This window comes from Plectropomus leopardus, chromosome 22, assembly GCF_008729295.1.
Source record: "Plectropomus leopardus isolate mb chromosome 22, YSFRI_Pleo_2.0, whole genome shotgun sequence".
NCBI classification, from domain to species: Eukaryota; Metazoa; Chordata; class Actinopteri; order Perciformes; family Serranidae; genus Plectropomus; species Plectropomus leopardus.
In genome coordinates this window covers 3,619,054-3,635,447 of record NC_056484.1, presented here as the reverse complement: position 1 = coordinate 3,635,447, position 16,394 = coordinate 3,619,054, and the positions used below count along the sequence as shown (strand labels likewise).

The window sequence follows — 16,394 nt, the reverse complement described above, 5'->3', positions numbered from 1 at the left end:
ATATATTTACATTATTTTCTATTCTATTACTATATGCTATTCTATTATATTATATTAAATATACCATACACATTTTGTTTTTCTTATCTGTATGTGGAACTAATTCACAGTTCACAGCCTGGGGTTGGTGGCGGACCTGTTTTTAATGCGCAACAGTCCGTCTCAGTAAATCTTCCGTCTCAAGATGGCGGAGTATGCGAATCTCCTCCGAAGGGCTTGGGGACAAATATCAGGTCACGGAGGAGTCCGAGGTTTTCTCACTCAGTTCTTCAGGTCGGTTTCTTCTCCTCGTTTGTTTTGCTTGTTAGAGTCGCAGCTGATGACGGAGAGAGCTCCGGAAAGACGTTTGACCCGAGTCTTTGTGCTCGGAGCGCAGTTAGCATGTTGACAGCTAAATTTAAAGCAGCAGGCTAACGGGGTTTGGTTCTAATGCGAACGTTAATGTAAATATGTGTGTTAATGTCATCTTACACCAAACTGCATTCATAAAACTCTTCATTTAAGTTTGTGTTCAGCAACACAAGTTTTCTCGATTTAAATCGACTAAAGGTCAAGACGGAGTAAACTATTGATAAATTCGGCTAATTACAGAGGAGGACTAGGGCTATGTTATAAAATATTTTAACCCCATAAAACCTGAGCAAATTCGCTTGATATTTTTTTGGGAAAGTATGGGAAGGAGGCAATAAGCAATTTAAGACGTGGCTCAAAAAATAGCAAGAAATTAGAAAAAAAGTTAATAGGATGACTTTGTTATAATTAAATTAAAACATTGCACTCGTGATATTATTACTTCTTTCGAAACTGCAACATTATTCGTGTAATATTATGACCTTTTTTGTTTTTTAGGTATTATGAGTCTATTATAATGTTATGACTTATTTAATGAAATCATGAAGTCATTGTAGGTCATCACACTGTGTTTATTTGAGCAACATGTCAGCTTGTATATTGGGTTCACAGCGCTTGTTTAAAGTGGATTTTTTTGTCTTGGTGCCGTCCGCCTGACTATCATTTCATTGGCAGGGTGAATGATATTAAGACAGGAGCCCTGGTTGGCGTGGACAAATATGGAAACAAATACTACGAGGACACGAAGCACTACTTCTTCGGTAAGTCCATTTTTCTATATGTGCCTGATCTTAAGCCCCGAGCAGAACATTTGCAGTAAAACATTATTGTTTTCTGGAGGATTTTGCACAGGATGTTCAGATTTGGGTGCTCTTTTATACCAAAACTGCTGCAGAGAAATGACAGTTGTGTAGTTTGGAAAAAAAAACTCTTGTCTGTGTTGAAACTGTGTTCAGGACGTCACCGCTGGGTGATCTACACCACAGAGATGAACGGGGAAGAACACCATGTGGGAGGTGGACGGCAGCATGGTTCCTGCTGAATGGTATGACCTGCAGTTTCTTATAGGATTGATACAGCATTGAAAATTTGCGCTTTATGTTTTTGGGTAAAATTGGCACATCTGCTATTCACCTTTAAAATGAGTTCTTTTGGTTGTAGTAAGTTCAGCACGTAATACCAACTTCCTCTTTAGATATGCATTAACTGAACTGAGGAACATAATCTTTAAATTCGTCCTTCAGTTGGTATTTTCTGTAAGTAGTGACGTAACGTACCTTTGATGTGCGTGTCAGGTTATGTTTTTTTTCATTTTCTCCCTGTGTTTTTCTCCCCCTCTGTGTTTGCCAGATAGAAGTTATCATGTTTGAGTAGAGTTTGAATCTGAATAACGCCGCGCAGGTGGGGCCAAATAATGAATGTTTTGACAGAGTGATTTAACATGTATGGTCATGAATCACAAAGTGACTGAACAGATGCCCCACCAATACTTCAACAATGAGCTGCATTTTTGAGGTGGTGAAACTGACATGAGTAGCTTAGGGCGTTCAATCTTTTAGTTTAGCTGTTGTGAAAGTAGAGCATGGCACTTTTTTATTTTTTCAAACAAATTGTCCCAAGGGCCAACCGAATTGTCATTGAAATGATTGTTACATGTTGGCAGACCACCTAGAATAACATAATATTTGTTTTTTACATTTTAAACCGTCTGTCGTCATGTGACCTTAAAAGTCATGGAAGAGTTTTAAAACTTCGCCCATGAAATTGTGTGGGGGAACTCTGCATACAAACCATTATTGTTTGTCTTTCCACTGTCCCAACAGTGTCTAACTCTCCGGCTCTATACACGCTGAAATGACGGTTTATTTAAATGAAGTCTGGTGGCAAAGGCCCTTTCAGGGCTGTTTCTGGTGTGACAAAAGGATTTTGAGCTTAAACAAAATGGTCTATCTCTGTCGTGATCATTTCCATAAAGTTTTCAGACAGTACTATAACAATCTGAGCCGTCAGTGACAAAAACAAACACTTTTAGTGGATGCACATTGACGCTGTGAACCCTGAGCGGTTACACTGCAGCCTTTTTCACCGCCGCTCAATACTTGATCAATTACAAAAACTTTTGTTCGCATCAGTCACTTAGACACAAAACCTTGGTGAAAATGTTCCAGGTTGAAAACATACAGAAGTCACCTTTTTAAGCCAGCAACATCCTTCTGTTCGCTCTTCAGGCACCGCTGGCTGCACTGTATGACAGACGACCCCCCCACCACACATCCTCCAGACCCAAAGAAGTTCCTCGCCGAGGTCCACCAGTTGAACGTGAGCGGCAGCTCGCAGCAGTACGTGCCGTACTCCACCACCCGCAAGAAGATCCACGAGTGGGTTCCACCCAAAGCCGGAGCTCAGTGAACTCCGACTGCACGTTTGTAAATTATGGTTTCTCGCCAACAAGTCCCGAATAAAATCTCTATACAGACATGGTTCTCACTTAAGACTTTTTTTTTTTAAAAACAAAATTAGTCATCTGCACAGATTGAGAAGAACCAATTTGTGGTGGATAAATAAGAATAGACTTTATTTATATAGCACCTTAAACGCATTTAAAACACATGAAGAATGAAAGAAAATGACATAAAATGTCAACAAAATAAAAGATAAAATACAAGAAGGCATAAACAAGATAATAAATGAGTATTCAAATCAATAAAATAGCTCATAAAATCTGATAAAATCCAAAAAGATTATTATTATAATCCTGAATAAAAGCATAAAACCCTCACATTTCACATTTGTTCCTGACGACTAAAACAATGAACTAATTATCCTAAAAATCAAAAAAATTCCTACAAGTCAATCAAGCTCTGACTGTCCACTCACTGAAAATGCGTTTTTGTCAGCACTATATTTCAGTACGCTGCTGGTTTAAAGACAGACGTTTGTCGAAATGAGCAGCAGAGACAGTGAGCTTACAGCAGTGTGTCTGTGTTACACGGTATTAACTGGAGGATTATGCTGAGCCGAGGCAAAGTTGCAGCGTGCAGCATTTCACACTGAGGTGTGCAGAGACTCTCCAGAGCTGACGGGTCACGCTGTGTTAAAGTGACGGGACGTTCGACACACACTCATGATGACTCTGTCAGAGTCCCTGTGAAACTCCTGCCAGGAGCAGAAGGAGAGGTCTGTATGTTTATTATTATTTTACACTTTTTGGATTTTGCAGTTGATATTTGAGCCTTTTCCCTTTGTTGATGTATGTTAGATTCAGTACACTGAGCTTAACTTGCAATCTGATACAACAGTCCTGCAGTAAATCCACCTTTTTTATGAATGTTTTAATGTTTGAAGAGAGTAAGGTTCTGATTTAACTTTGTGATTATGTAGAAGGATGTAGTTTTTGATGTCGTTAAATTACGTTGCAAAGGTATGTATAATATTTTGTTCCACCTCACTTCTCAAAATGACCAAAACTTAAATCATAAATGCTAAGATTTTATTACTGACTGTTTTTTTTATGGAAGCCTATTTCTGTCAGTGTTAAGTTATTATGATAATAATTTAAAAAAACAACCTTTCTCAAACCAATGACTTAGTATTTCAAAAAGAAAAAGCAAAGATGTAACTAATTATGCTGATAAAGTCTGGGGAACCTGTTGTTGTTGCAATCATGGTTAATTATTGTTATTAGTAACACCTGTGCTTTTTTCTACTAACCTTAAAAAATTATTCTCATAAATGCCCAAAGTGTTAGGTGAGGGGCAGCCTAACTGATAAGGTCTTGAATCATACATTTAAAGGAAATATATTGAAATTATTTTCATTTTTATGTATTTGGCTTTTTTCTTTTTTAAAATTGCATGAAAAAAACCACCACCAACACTAAAATTATTTTTTCAAGTTGTATTTATGTAATTTATTTTGGGAGGTGGCCTAATTAAATTTGTAGATGTATTAAAATAAAATTGTTTTTCTTGTTTTGTATGCAAAATAACTTCTAAATCCTCCTTCTTTAAAAAGGGTGAAACACATTAGGTAAGTATTTTTAACTTTTTTCAACATTTTTTTTCTTTGGCCAAATTTTGGCAAAGGCAAAGATGTTCCTAAATTCAGGTCCAGCTGTTGTGTATGTTCAGTGCGGCGCTAATTAGTAAATATTAGAACTAGCATTGCTCATTAGCATTTTTAGCATGTAGTTGTCTGCATCATCCAGTGTGAGTGTATTAGAATGCTAACGTTAGCATCAAGCTAGCGGCTAAACACAGAGCCGCTGGCCGTCTTTTTAAGTGTTATTCAAAATCAAAACTTTGATTTTAAGTATTTGTCGCTGTAGTTATTGTTTGTTACTATTTTTGGCCAAATATCTGCAAAGCAAACGACATTCTTCCTCTCATTCAGTGCGGTGCTAATTAGCAAGCATTAGCATGCTAACTTTGCATCATCCACCGTGAGTGTATTAGCATGCTAACGTTATCATCTAGCTAGCAGCTAAATACGGAGCCGTTAGCCGTCTTTAAGTGTGTATTTTTAAATATTTGTTACCGCTGTTAAATACGTTTCTAGAGTGTTTTTGTGTAAAATAATGTAAATTGTGTATTTTTTGTCTCGCTGTAATGTTATTTTATTTGTTTTGCTGTAACAGTAATAGCAAACAATATTTCCCCTTGAAATGCAGCAGGGTAAAGTTAAGTAAAAGTATAAAATGGCATTGAAGAAAATACACAGTTAAAGTACATGTACCTTAAATTTGTAAGTGGTAGTTAGTTATATTCCACCACTACTTAATACCTTTATTTTGAAGTGAGCATATTGTGATTATGATACTTTTATATTTAGTAAGTAAATTTACTAAAGTACTGTACTAAACTATGAATTTACTTTAATATTTTCTTTTAATTTCAGAGGGAAATATTGTACTTTTTACTTCACTACTTTTATCTAAAAGCATTAGTTACTTTACAAATTAGATTTTTGCATGGAAATTGTGGAGTGTATAAATATGTTTTGTTATGAATTTAACTACCAACTAATTAATTAAAACTATTGTGAGTTTTGGTGGGTGTTATTTTCAATTTTGTTTATAAGTTTGAGGTTTTTTCCTCATTTTGAGTTTTAAATGTTTTATTTATTTTTTTGATACATTTTTTTTTTAAATAATTTGTTTTCTAAGTTATTTTAAAGAAGTTAGGTTCTCTTAGGTGTTTTTATTTAATTTGATTTTTTCCCACAGTGTGGTATTTAATTTAAGGATCTGAATACTGAATACTTCCTCTGCTACTGACAATAAGTACACTGTGGTACTAAATGGCTACTTTCACTGATGTGATTGCTTCTTACTTTTGTATTTCGGCTGTTGAGACTATTATTTTCTCTTTGGTTTTTAGGGATCTGGAGCTGCTAAATGAGGAGATTCACAGTTTCGTCACTTTTACTACGAGGAGATGGTTTGGAGGAGGAAGAAGAAGAAAGTCTGCTCACTGTAAGCTTCAGCACACACCGTGTCTGTAATAATGTTTAATATCCAAGAGGGGGCATTGTTCATTTTCATTCATGTCCTGTGAGTCAGCCCTGTCACTGTACCACCACAAGTCAGAGAGCATGAAAAAGGCTCATGGCATCCTCTCGAGTCAGCATTTCAGCGCACAACAATCCTCTCCCGTCTCAATTTAGAAACCAGAGGAGACTTTGCTCGGAGAATTGAGGCGGCATCTGATCCAAATCCTTGAAATTAATTAAGAAAAATGAGCCATCAGTGCTTTAACTGATGACTGTAAGCCTGAGTGGCATTTAAATTTGTGCTCAATGAGCAGTTCGTTTGTTGCTGATAGCTATTGTCTGATTCGTCCTCTGCAAAATGGAGCAGATAATCTCTCTCAGACGTTACAAGTGCTGATGCAGCAGGATGATGGAGCTGCTCGTGATGCCAGCTGGGCACCAGAAAGATGCTAATGAGGGACGTCTTGATGTCCACTCCATGTCTGGCCCTCCTTCCTCTTCCTTTGTCCCTCTTGCCAACTCCTGTCATATCTCTCGTCTGTATTCGTAGTACATCACATCCTCCTCCTCCTCGATCCTCCACCTCCTCTTTTTAACCCTTTGAAATCTAGAAACATCACTTTTCTGCCAAAAGGGCACCAAGTAACTTTACAAGGGATGTCTCACAAATTACAAGAAATTAAAAAAAAGGGGAAAAATTGTCTTGAAGAGAGAGGGAGAGAGAAAGAAAGAAAAAAAATATTGGAAGATAATAATACTAAAAAAAATAGGTGAGATGTCCAAAAAACTATATTGATAATTATTGTCAAAATAATAATAATTCTAAACTTTTTTAGTGTATATATTTATTCATAATTTGATATTGATTTATATATTTATATCTCTTTATATGTTCCATGTTTGTTGTTTCACATTTATTTATAATAAGTTTTTTTTTTTCTGAATTGCAGGTAATTTTTTTGTAACTTGTAACTGCTTCCTGAGTTTTTCCTGAACAATTTTGCTCAATTTTTAAATGGTTAAGAGCGCCGATTTTTTCTTTTTTACTCTCTCTCCCTGTCCTCTCACTCGTGCATTAATCATGCCAGACTTCCTCCCCTTGCGTCGATTTGAGTGTAAGGTTCATGTACTTCTAGGTTTCCCTGTTTTTATGTCTATGTCTTAGTTTTTTAGGCCTCCCTCTGAGCATTTTAGCTGTAAAAATACCGGTGTCCCAGTTCTGTCCACTTCCCATGTGTGTCTCTGCACACAAGAGGAAGAAGCTCAGAGCTAAACGGAGGAAAAGTCCAGCTCATGTCTCTCAAACTGTTGTGCTGTTATTTTGTTGACTGTAATTGGAGGTGGAGGTGACCAGCGAGGTCTTTTTCCTTCTTCTGGCTGTAGATGGAGCACTATGTTTTTTTATGAGGTGATAATCCTTTTTCATGGGAGGCATTTTGGCATCTCCCAGCAGGAAAAAGCGCAGGTGTTTTTTATTATGTTAATTATGGCTGGATTACATGTTGGTGCTACAGTTGAGGTTAATTAATGTCATTAGTAACACCTGTTTTTCTTTTTCTGCAAACAAGTCCTATTGCGAAAAAGGTCACCATGTCTTAAAGTGGGCAGTAATTAATATGAATGGAACGTAAACCATCTGTTAACAAACTAACATTAAAAAACTTCAAAAGATAACACTGAAAATCAACTGTCATGCAAAGACCAGAAGATTAAAAACTTATTTAAGATGAAACTTTAGGGCTTAAAATAAGTGTCAAAGTACACTGGAGATCCGGAAATGTTGTTTATACTGCGTCTAGCTAAACATAAGCCCAAATAATATAAAATTACTAATTAAAATAAGACAAGGCAAGTGACATTTACAAGGCTTAAACAGTCTCGCATAATCAGCACTAGATAATCCAGCGCATACAAAAAATATTAAATGTAAGATATAAAAGCTTTTTCAGTGTATCAGGCTCTGGCCACCAATGGAAGAATGTAACTAAGTACATTTACTTACTTTGAGTACTGAGCTTAAAGGTCCAGTGTGTAGGATGTAGGAGCATCTGTTGGCAGAAATGGAATATAATTAGTGTGGATGCTTCTGCACTATGACACGAAATCCTTCACACTGGACCTTTAAGCACAAACTCAAGGTACTTGAGGGACTTTACATGAGTATATCCATTTTATGCAACTTGATACTTCTCAGAGGCAAATGTCGTACTTTTTGCCCTACATTTGTCTAACAATGTCAGTTACTTTTCAGATTGCAATTTTTTTCCCCCCTCCTGTCAGTGAAAACCACGTTTCTCCAGATGTGTTGATTTTGATTGTGATAATATGATGTGCTGTGAAAATTCTCCTACTTCTTTAGCTAATATAATATAAATATTTGTGGCCTCCACTCATCCAAGTTGAGTATCCTTGCTGTTGATTAAACCATCCAGCAGTTTATAAGCACAACTTCAAATATCATCAGAAGTAAAATGCAACATAAACGCAGCAGTAATATTTATCCAAAAACTTCTTTTATTAGGAAAACACTGACAGCAGGAATCATTTAAACTTTACTTTTTTGCTAATTCATACTTTTTTTTAAGCATGTAAGACTTCTACTTGTAGTGGAGTATTCAGGAGTACTTTTGCTTAAGTAAAGTATTACTAGTAGTACTGTTGCTGGCGGCACAGAAACATTTGTCAGCAGGATAAATGTTTTGTTAGTTTTGGACTCTTCAGCTGAATTGTAGATGAAAAACATTATTATGCTTTAGGTTGGCTAGATGACAAGAAACAACTCTGCTCCCACTCACACTTGTGAAGAATGTTTTTGAGCATGAGTGGGAGTGGGTGCAGAGTCCAGCCTTGGTCTCTCTCTCTCTCACACACACACACACACACGGAGGCTGTTATCTGGCTCTGCAGATTATAAGTGCTGTCTCCGTCCTGTAGAGTGCGTTCACCCCTCGGGGAGCGAGTCCGGCAGGGGATTCCTGCACTAACTCAACATTCCCACACTCATTCATTCCCTTAAATCTCTCCTCTCCCTCTCTCTCCCTCCCTCACCGTCCGTCCCCATCTCTCCATCTTCCTGTCTGCTGCCTCCTGATTGGCAGTCGAGGTTGCTGTTACCGTGCCTAAGTGTGCCTGGGCCAGTGGAGGGTGGCTGATAGGGATCAAAAAAAAAATTTCCGGCTCGGGCTGCTTCATGCCTTTTAAGGTGGTCTTTTCCCAAGTGTATGAGAACAGCACAGAACAGGACGCACCCCCAGGACGAGGCAGCGTAGCAGAGGGAGATTTTGAGGTGCACAGCTAAGAAGACGCTGGTTTAGCTGCTGACACAGGAAGCAAAAATTTCACAATAAGAGAGTTGCACACATGATCAGATAGAGACATGTAAATATACTCCTCCTCCCTTCAGAGGGAAGTCCTAAAAGTACAAAGAGGCAGACAGAGCGCTCTGATGTGCGGGGGTCTGCTGAAGCTGCTGTGACATGCACTTTGACCCCAGGCTGTGAGGAAGAGAAGGCATGAGGAAGAACTACAGCGCTATCCCGCTCATCTATGTCACAGAGGTAGCGTTTGCACTTGTTTCGGCTTTAAATCTATCGCCTTATTGTTGAGTTTTGTGTCTGTTTGATGTGATAGAGAAACAAATCTGGTCTCTTGCTGTTTATAAAGGTTAAATGGAGTCAGGTGCAGCGTCGCAGTGAGTCACATACAATCAGCAGAGTTTTATTGCCCTTTTGAGCTCTGCATTTATGTGGATCACATGTTGGATCGAAAACTTTGTGTGCTTATTTATCGCTGAAATGTTCTTTGTTGCATACCGAGATTGTACATTTTGATAGCTTTGCAGACATTTTCCTGATTAGATATCAGGTTTTAAAGGCAGGACTGTGAAGACTGAGGTTGCTGTTACACTGTAAAATCTAGCAAGTTTATGTTAAAAAATCTAAAATGCAGGTAAATATACCTATTATTTTACATAATATCTAAGTTTACTTAAAATGTTGTTATAGTCACTTACATTTCTTTGTTGCAACTTGAAAAATGACAAGTTTAATTAAATCAGTCTTTTTATGTTTCAGCAACTACAGTAAACAAAATTTACTGTGCTATGTATCCAGGGTTCCCACGCATCCTGAAATAGTCTTAAAAGTTATTGAAATTATCTAAAAATGAGGCCTTAATAGGTATTAAAAAGCCTTAAGTCAATCTTTTAATAGTCAGTAAAATAATCAGACGTTGGAAGTAGGATTTCATGAATCATTTGTTCTGACATTGCATTGTAAAATCTCAAAATAATTGGTAGTATCTATTTTCTTATGAAATAATAAAAAAAAACTTTGGAAATTTGTCATGATGTAAATCCAAAAAGATATGTTTATGATAATATAATATGGTCATTGTCTTCCATCTGGTTGGTTCTAAAAAAGGTTGTTTTTTCCACATTTGATTTAAAGAAATTTGGGCTTAAACTTCAGTCCGAGAGGCATTAAATAAGTCTTAAAAAGCCTTTAATATTACTTGTCTTAAGCTGCAGGAACCCTAATATCTGGACTCGGCTTGTTTCAGACTAGTTGCTCATATTTGCATTTTCTTTAAAATGTTAAAACAGACCTTGCAGATCTCCTAACTTCATCATTGGCAAAAACCTCTTTCAGGTCAGACTAACTCGGTTTACTGAAGTTGCTAACACTTAGAAAGAACAAGGTAATTTTGCTTGTCATTTTTAAGTTGCAACAATTTCACAACATTAAGCTAAATTTTGAGTGAACTTAAGACTTAATAGTTGTATTTACTTTCCTAGATTACTGTCAGATTGTCAGATTTGACAGTGTACGTATATGGTTTTGTTCATCACAGCTGTGTTGATAATTGAGTTAGTTTTAGGGAAGCGACCAGAGATGATCATGGAAGTTGTTTTTTGTCAGTTAAAAGTGGAGTCAGGCATGTTTCACCACGTTTTCTGCCTGTGTGAAGCATGTGATCGGCCTCTGCTGCTCGTGTAACATCTAAGGAATGTGTACGGCAGCCATAGATCACACCACCGCTCAAACTGCAGAGCTTGTTTTCATCTTCTCCTTCTTTCTCGTCCCTGAAGTTTCTCCGTTCTGGCTCTGAGTGCTCGAACAGGAGGTCATGTTTGTGTTCCTCCTGTCTTAATCTGTCCATCACAGTCTCAGCCGCTCTATCAAAAATGTCCGGTTGATGCACTCTCTGGCTAAAAGGAAAGGCATCACTGAGCCAACCTCTGGATATGCGCTGTGCTTTGGGCTGCTCGTATTGTGCTGACGCTTTGTGTTTTTGTGTGTGCATGCATTATGCGCCTCAGTCTGCTAGTATATGTGCAACAAAATGCTATAAAAATAATGTTATGTAACACATTCAGCATAATGGGGTTCTTCCTGTCAAGCCAACAGCCTTTGCCGGTCCACAGACAAGGAAATAGTAGAAGGAAGAAGCAGCATTATTATTATTTTTTTTTTATCGCTCCTCAGTTTGTTTCCACCTTCTTCAAGGTCTAAACTCTGCAGACGAGTCGTGCAACAAGTCACAGCGTTTTCACAGCTTCTGCACCCTTGATATGTTGTCAAAACTTCTGTGTACAGAATAACTCTGCAAAGCCTCAGAAATTACCCCCGACTGTTAACCGTGGTCACTTCGAGCTGTTTACCATGGTAACCATCACAGTGTCTCAGCGCTCGAGGGCCGCGGTCGAAGCTCTGCTTTTATCCGCTCATGTTCTCCCTCATTAAGCTGCGTGTGTTTACACCATAACAGAGGTGATGTCTCAGAGGACATCACAGTGTAACGTTTCAACAACACGATTCTCTGGCTGATAGAGCTCATTGAGTAGGTGTTTGTGTTCCCGTGCTTTTGTCCTTACGTGCCCTCGGGGAAAGAAATGATGCAATGTGAGGACACTTTGTGGGTTTAGGGGTTAATTAAGGGTAGGTCTAACAGGTGTAGTGGATATAATGGAACCTGAAGAGACACGATGTAAATGTGTCAGCGGTCAGATATTTATACTGTTGTAGTTACAGCTGTTTCTTTAACGTCTCTGGTTGTAAACAGTTTTGGCAACGTTGCAAACCAGTGAGCAGGGTTGTTTTTGGCAACAACTATTTCTGCTTCATTTAATTTGTTGGATTAGGTAAAAACAGACATTCCCATCTGGCTTTTTTTAATCCATCAACTAATTCTCAATTTTATGTATTTTTTTTTTTTAAATCTACCAGTTGCCGAATAAATGTTGGGATTGTATGTTTCTGCAAACTGAATTAAATCCAGCATGGGAAGAATTTTATAATTACCGGCTTTTTCTACAACACAAACAACTGCTGTGTCTCTGTTTGTGCTGTGTGCAGTGTTCTTTGTCCAAGGATTGACGTGATTATTATTTATTTTGTGATATAAGTCTGTTAAAGTAACATGCTGCTTCACCTGTTTACTGAACATTTCACCATGCTGTCCTGAAAACACATTCCACCCACTCTGGTTATGATGCCATTAAAGTGAAGTAAACACATTAATTGCACCAGTACTTGTTTAATTTAAAAAAAGTCATCTTAGACCACTAAAAGATTAATCGCTTACAGTCCTAGACTTCGTCGTTTAATGGGAATATTAAAATCAACAGGGGAAAGGTCAACACTAACAACGCGTCTCTGCAAAACGAAATAAACATTGCATCTATTTAGTAAATATATTACATATTTAATGGTTGGCCCTGATTCATTATTTGCCACTGTGGTTAAGTGAATTCCCATAATTGGTCTTTTTTTTTCCTGTCACAGTCATTAACTTTCCATTTGTGCTTCCAGACGTTTCACAGACTGTTGTCAGGGTGCAGAAGCAGGATAACGTTATAATGTCAAAGGTTTCTTGTTATAACTAAATGTTCTTCAGCATTTCACATCATGACGTGTTAACATAACGTTGTTAAAAAGTGACAATCGTGTTTGAATGAGGGCAGGGTGATGTTTTTGTCATGATGCCACTATGTTTTTAGAAATTTTGATTGGACTGGAATCAAAATATTGACTGGAAGACTGAATGTCCATAATCAGCTGATTAAAAGCAGAAAAAGTGGGAGGAGGGAGACAGAGAGAGAATCATAAATCAATGAATTATAAAGAAAGTCTTCCTAATAAAGCTTCTGCTGATTTTCATGACTCAGATCTTGTACTTAAGTAAAATTAGTAATACTACAGAGTAGAAATACTCTGTTACAAGCAAAAGTTACGCATTCAAAATAAAAAAGAAAAGAGCATTTTCTTTGTAAAAGAATTAAACATTTTATTGATTGATAAATGCTACAATAACAAATAACTTGTATTTTTGGTAAAGACTGCCTCTGTCACTGACGACACGAACACGACCTCATCAGCAGCAGGCGTCGCTGATCAGAGCCGGGTTACATGCACGTACAGTATATAATAACCCTGATGATGATGACCTTTACTTAGGAGGAAGTTATTATTCTCAAGAAGCATCTGCAACACACACACGCGCACACACACACACACACACACTAAGCTGTCATCTTATATCCGGCATCCATTTCTCATCATGTTCGTTACACATGTACCGCTCAATTTATCGCTATGGCAACAGGATATGATGTTAGAAGTCACGTGCTGCACTGGGGACCACATACGCATAGATTCATGTTTGCACCTCTATTCTTGTCGTTTGAACTGCTGATCATATGTTTTATGTGCAATATCTGCAAAGTTACAACTGTCAGGTTGTACTTTGTAAGAGTAAATATACTTAGTTACTTTTTTACTACTGCTATCCGCAAAGATAGAAGTATGACAGCAGATTCACACACTGTTTCCACCTGTTGCTGTGAGGGCTGGAGCATGAATGATGTCAAAACAGCGGCATGATATTTATGGCTGTGTGTGTGTGTGTGTGTGTGTGTGTGTGTGTGTGTGCGTGCGTGCGTGCGTGCGTGCGTGCGTGCGTGCGTGCGTGCGTGCGTGCGTGCGTGTGTGCTCGCATGTGTGTGTGTGTGTGTGTGCGTGCGTGCGTGTGTGTGTTGCCATAAAAGTCTGGATGAGAAGCCCAGAAAAAGAAATATTTGTATTTTCTTGCGGTGTCTGTGAATTACAATACACCAGATGTGATAGGATTTATTCATAATTTAACTTGTCTTTTTAAATCATAGTTACGTAGAGCTGTGTGTGTGTGTGTGTGTGTGTGTGTGTGTGTGTGTGCGCGCGTGCATGCTCAGCCTCATTAACATATAACCTTGTCTGTGTCTGGCCTCCAGCTACCTGCTCTAAAGAGGAAAAACAGGCTCTGTTCTGTAAACAGAGGTTCAGTCTTTTTCTCTACAGTCATCTGTTTTCTCAGTGAAGTCAGCAGAAAAAGAAATGTCATATTCTTTTTCTGTTCTTTATTTCAGACTGTCTTGACTTTATGTTCACTCCAGTTGCCGGTTCATTGACTCCGCTTCAACAGCAGTGCAATATATCGTTCCTTTATAAAGGTGGTAATGTTCACTTTGGTTCAAACTGTTTCAGACAGGTGTTGATTCAACTCTGTTGTCATTTTGGAGGCTACGTTGTTTGTGGTTCTGTTGATTTTCGTTGTGTTATACTAAGAGGTGCCATTTATATTTTGCATCTTAATTACGTTTCAACTAGCAGAAGTAAACAGACGAACCAGCAAATAAAAAGCAACATGTGTTTGGCATTTTCAAATGACTTAAAGCAACAGCTCATTAGTTTTGGAGATGAACTTTATCAGTTTCTTGCTGAGAGTTAGATTAAAGTGTTGATACAAGGACAGCAAATAAGCGTATTTTGCAAAAATGTTGAACTATTTCTTTTAATGATAAATCCTTTGAGACGTGAACAAACTGTCTAAATTTCTTTCAAGAAGGCAATGAGCAACAAAAGATGAAATGGCCCAAAAGTTACCAGGAAATTAGTAAAAAAAAAAAAAAAAAAAAATCTTAAATTTTTAAAAAAAAAAAAACTAAAATAACAGAAAAATAAGATAAAAAAAAATAAAAATAAAAAAATTAAACCATGACAACTTATGAATAAGCAGCATGATATCTTGTAAATTAGCCCCCCTTTTGGTCATGTTTAGGAAAAGAATCGTGATATGGTAAAGTGATAATGTAACAAAACTTACAAACTTAACATTGTTGACTTTTGGTTTCACATGGGACACAAACCCCTGTCTCCTGGGATGAAGTCCTGTGTTTGTTTGACTTGTCCACGACATTGAACATCCTCCCTAAAAAGACTTTTTGGCTCTTTATGTGACTTGACTCTCTCCTTTGCTCTTGTCATGTAACGGAAAACAATCTGTGGCGCGTAGGTAACATGATCACAGCCTTCTAGCTCATGGTCATGTGGGTTGTTAATGAACTGTAGTCCGTTATTTTTCGTAGGTTAGAGAAGAGAACAGCCTAAAAATGACACGGTAGCTTTGCCCATATGTTTTCAGCCATTATGTTAAGCTAAGCTAATGGCTGTGGTTATCTCATATAACTGTCACCAAAAAAGGGATTCAGTTTATCTCCCAAAGTGTTAAATAAATGTTTTCTTTTTAATAACTGCCTCATTGTTTCAGCACTAGTAGAGAGTTTCAGCAGCCGTCAGCCATCTAACAGTAGATGAATGTTTTGCCTGCAGAGTTATTTGATATGTTGACAGATTAACGGTGGTGATGCTGTCACATGTCAGTCTGTTGGACCTTTTATCTCTCTGACCTCCTGCTTTAATGTCACACCTCTGCGTCTTTCAGCTCCTGCGCCTCCCTCTCTCCCCCTACGCCTACGTAGCACAGCTGCTGTCATTTACTCTGGAAAAATAAATTAATTCTCCAAAGAGGTCTCAAACCACTCGGAGGAAGACAAAGGGAAATGAAATGTCACAAGCTGGCGGTGCGAGGTGGGCAGTGACGTGGGCGTGTAGCAGGGATGACACATGAAAGCATGGCTGGTGCTCCGCTCCTCCTCACCCCCCAGACACTTTGAAAGTGTGACCCCTTAGATATTTATTTCAAACGGCCTCTGGTGCCTGTGTTCGCTCAGAGAGGCCGCACCGCCCTTTATGAAAGCGTTCACACATTCTGGTAGTCGATTCGGCTCACATTACAGTTTGGCTGCAGCGTTTCAATCACTGGATACATCAAAGTTGTGGACACAATCGGAGTTAAAGTATGTAACAGGCACCAGTCCATGTTTAACAGGTATATCCAGTCGTAGAGGAAGTGCATACTTAAGAAAAAGTTACAACATTGTAGAAATACAAAGTAAAAGTCCTTTTGAAAAGTAAAAAAAGAATTAGCAGCAACATTTAAAGCACCCCATTTCAGAATAATACTGTTTTGTATCATATAACTGGGTTATGATTATTGATGCATTATTTACATAATAATGCAACTGGTAAAGGTGGAGCTGATTTTAGTTACTTACATTTACAGCTATACAATTTATCAGGATATTTTTGAAAATGCAAAAAGGCCAAGTGCAACATCCAAATTGCAGGAGCTACAATTTTTGGATTTAGGTGAACATACTATTATGAATGAAGCAT

At 37.9% G+C, this 16,394-nt stretch overlaps 2 protein-coding genes across 2 annotated transcripts in view; both read left to right on the top strand.

Moving 5' to 3' along the window:
• The first annotated feature begins 171 nt into the window (after positions 1–171).
• Positions 172–2,827, top strand: ndufa12 (NADH:ubiquinone oxidoreductase subunit A12). Its single transcript, XM_042511665.1, is given in 5 exon segments — positions 172–273; positions 1,027–1,112; positions 1,308–1,345; positions 1,347–1,396; positions 2,580–2,827. Coding segments are annotated over 5 exon segments (444 nt in total). The 5' UTR covers positions 172–184; the 3' UTR covers positions 2,761–2,827.
• Positions 2,828–9,294: 6,467 nt separating this feature from the next.
• tmcc3 (transmembrane and coiled-coil domain family 3) overlaps positions 9,295–16,394 on the top strand; it is a 52,062-nt gene continuing 44,962 nt past the window's right edge. The window contains exon 1 of the mRNA XM_042511571.1: positions 9,295–9,398. Coding sequence (XP_042367505.1) covers positions 9,354–9,398 — 45 coding nt within the window. The 5' untranslated portion in view covers positions 9,295–9,353. The remainder of the gene's footprint in view (positions 9,399–16,394) is intronic.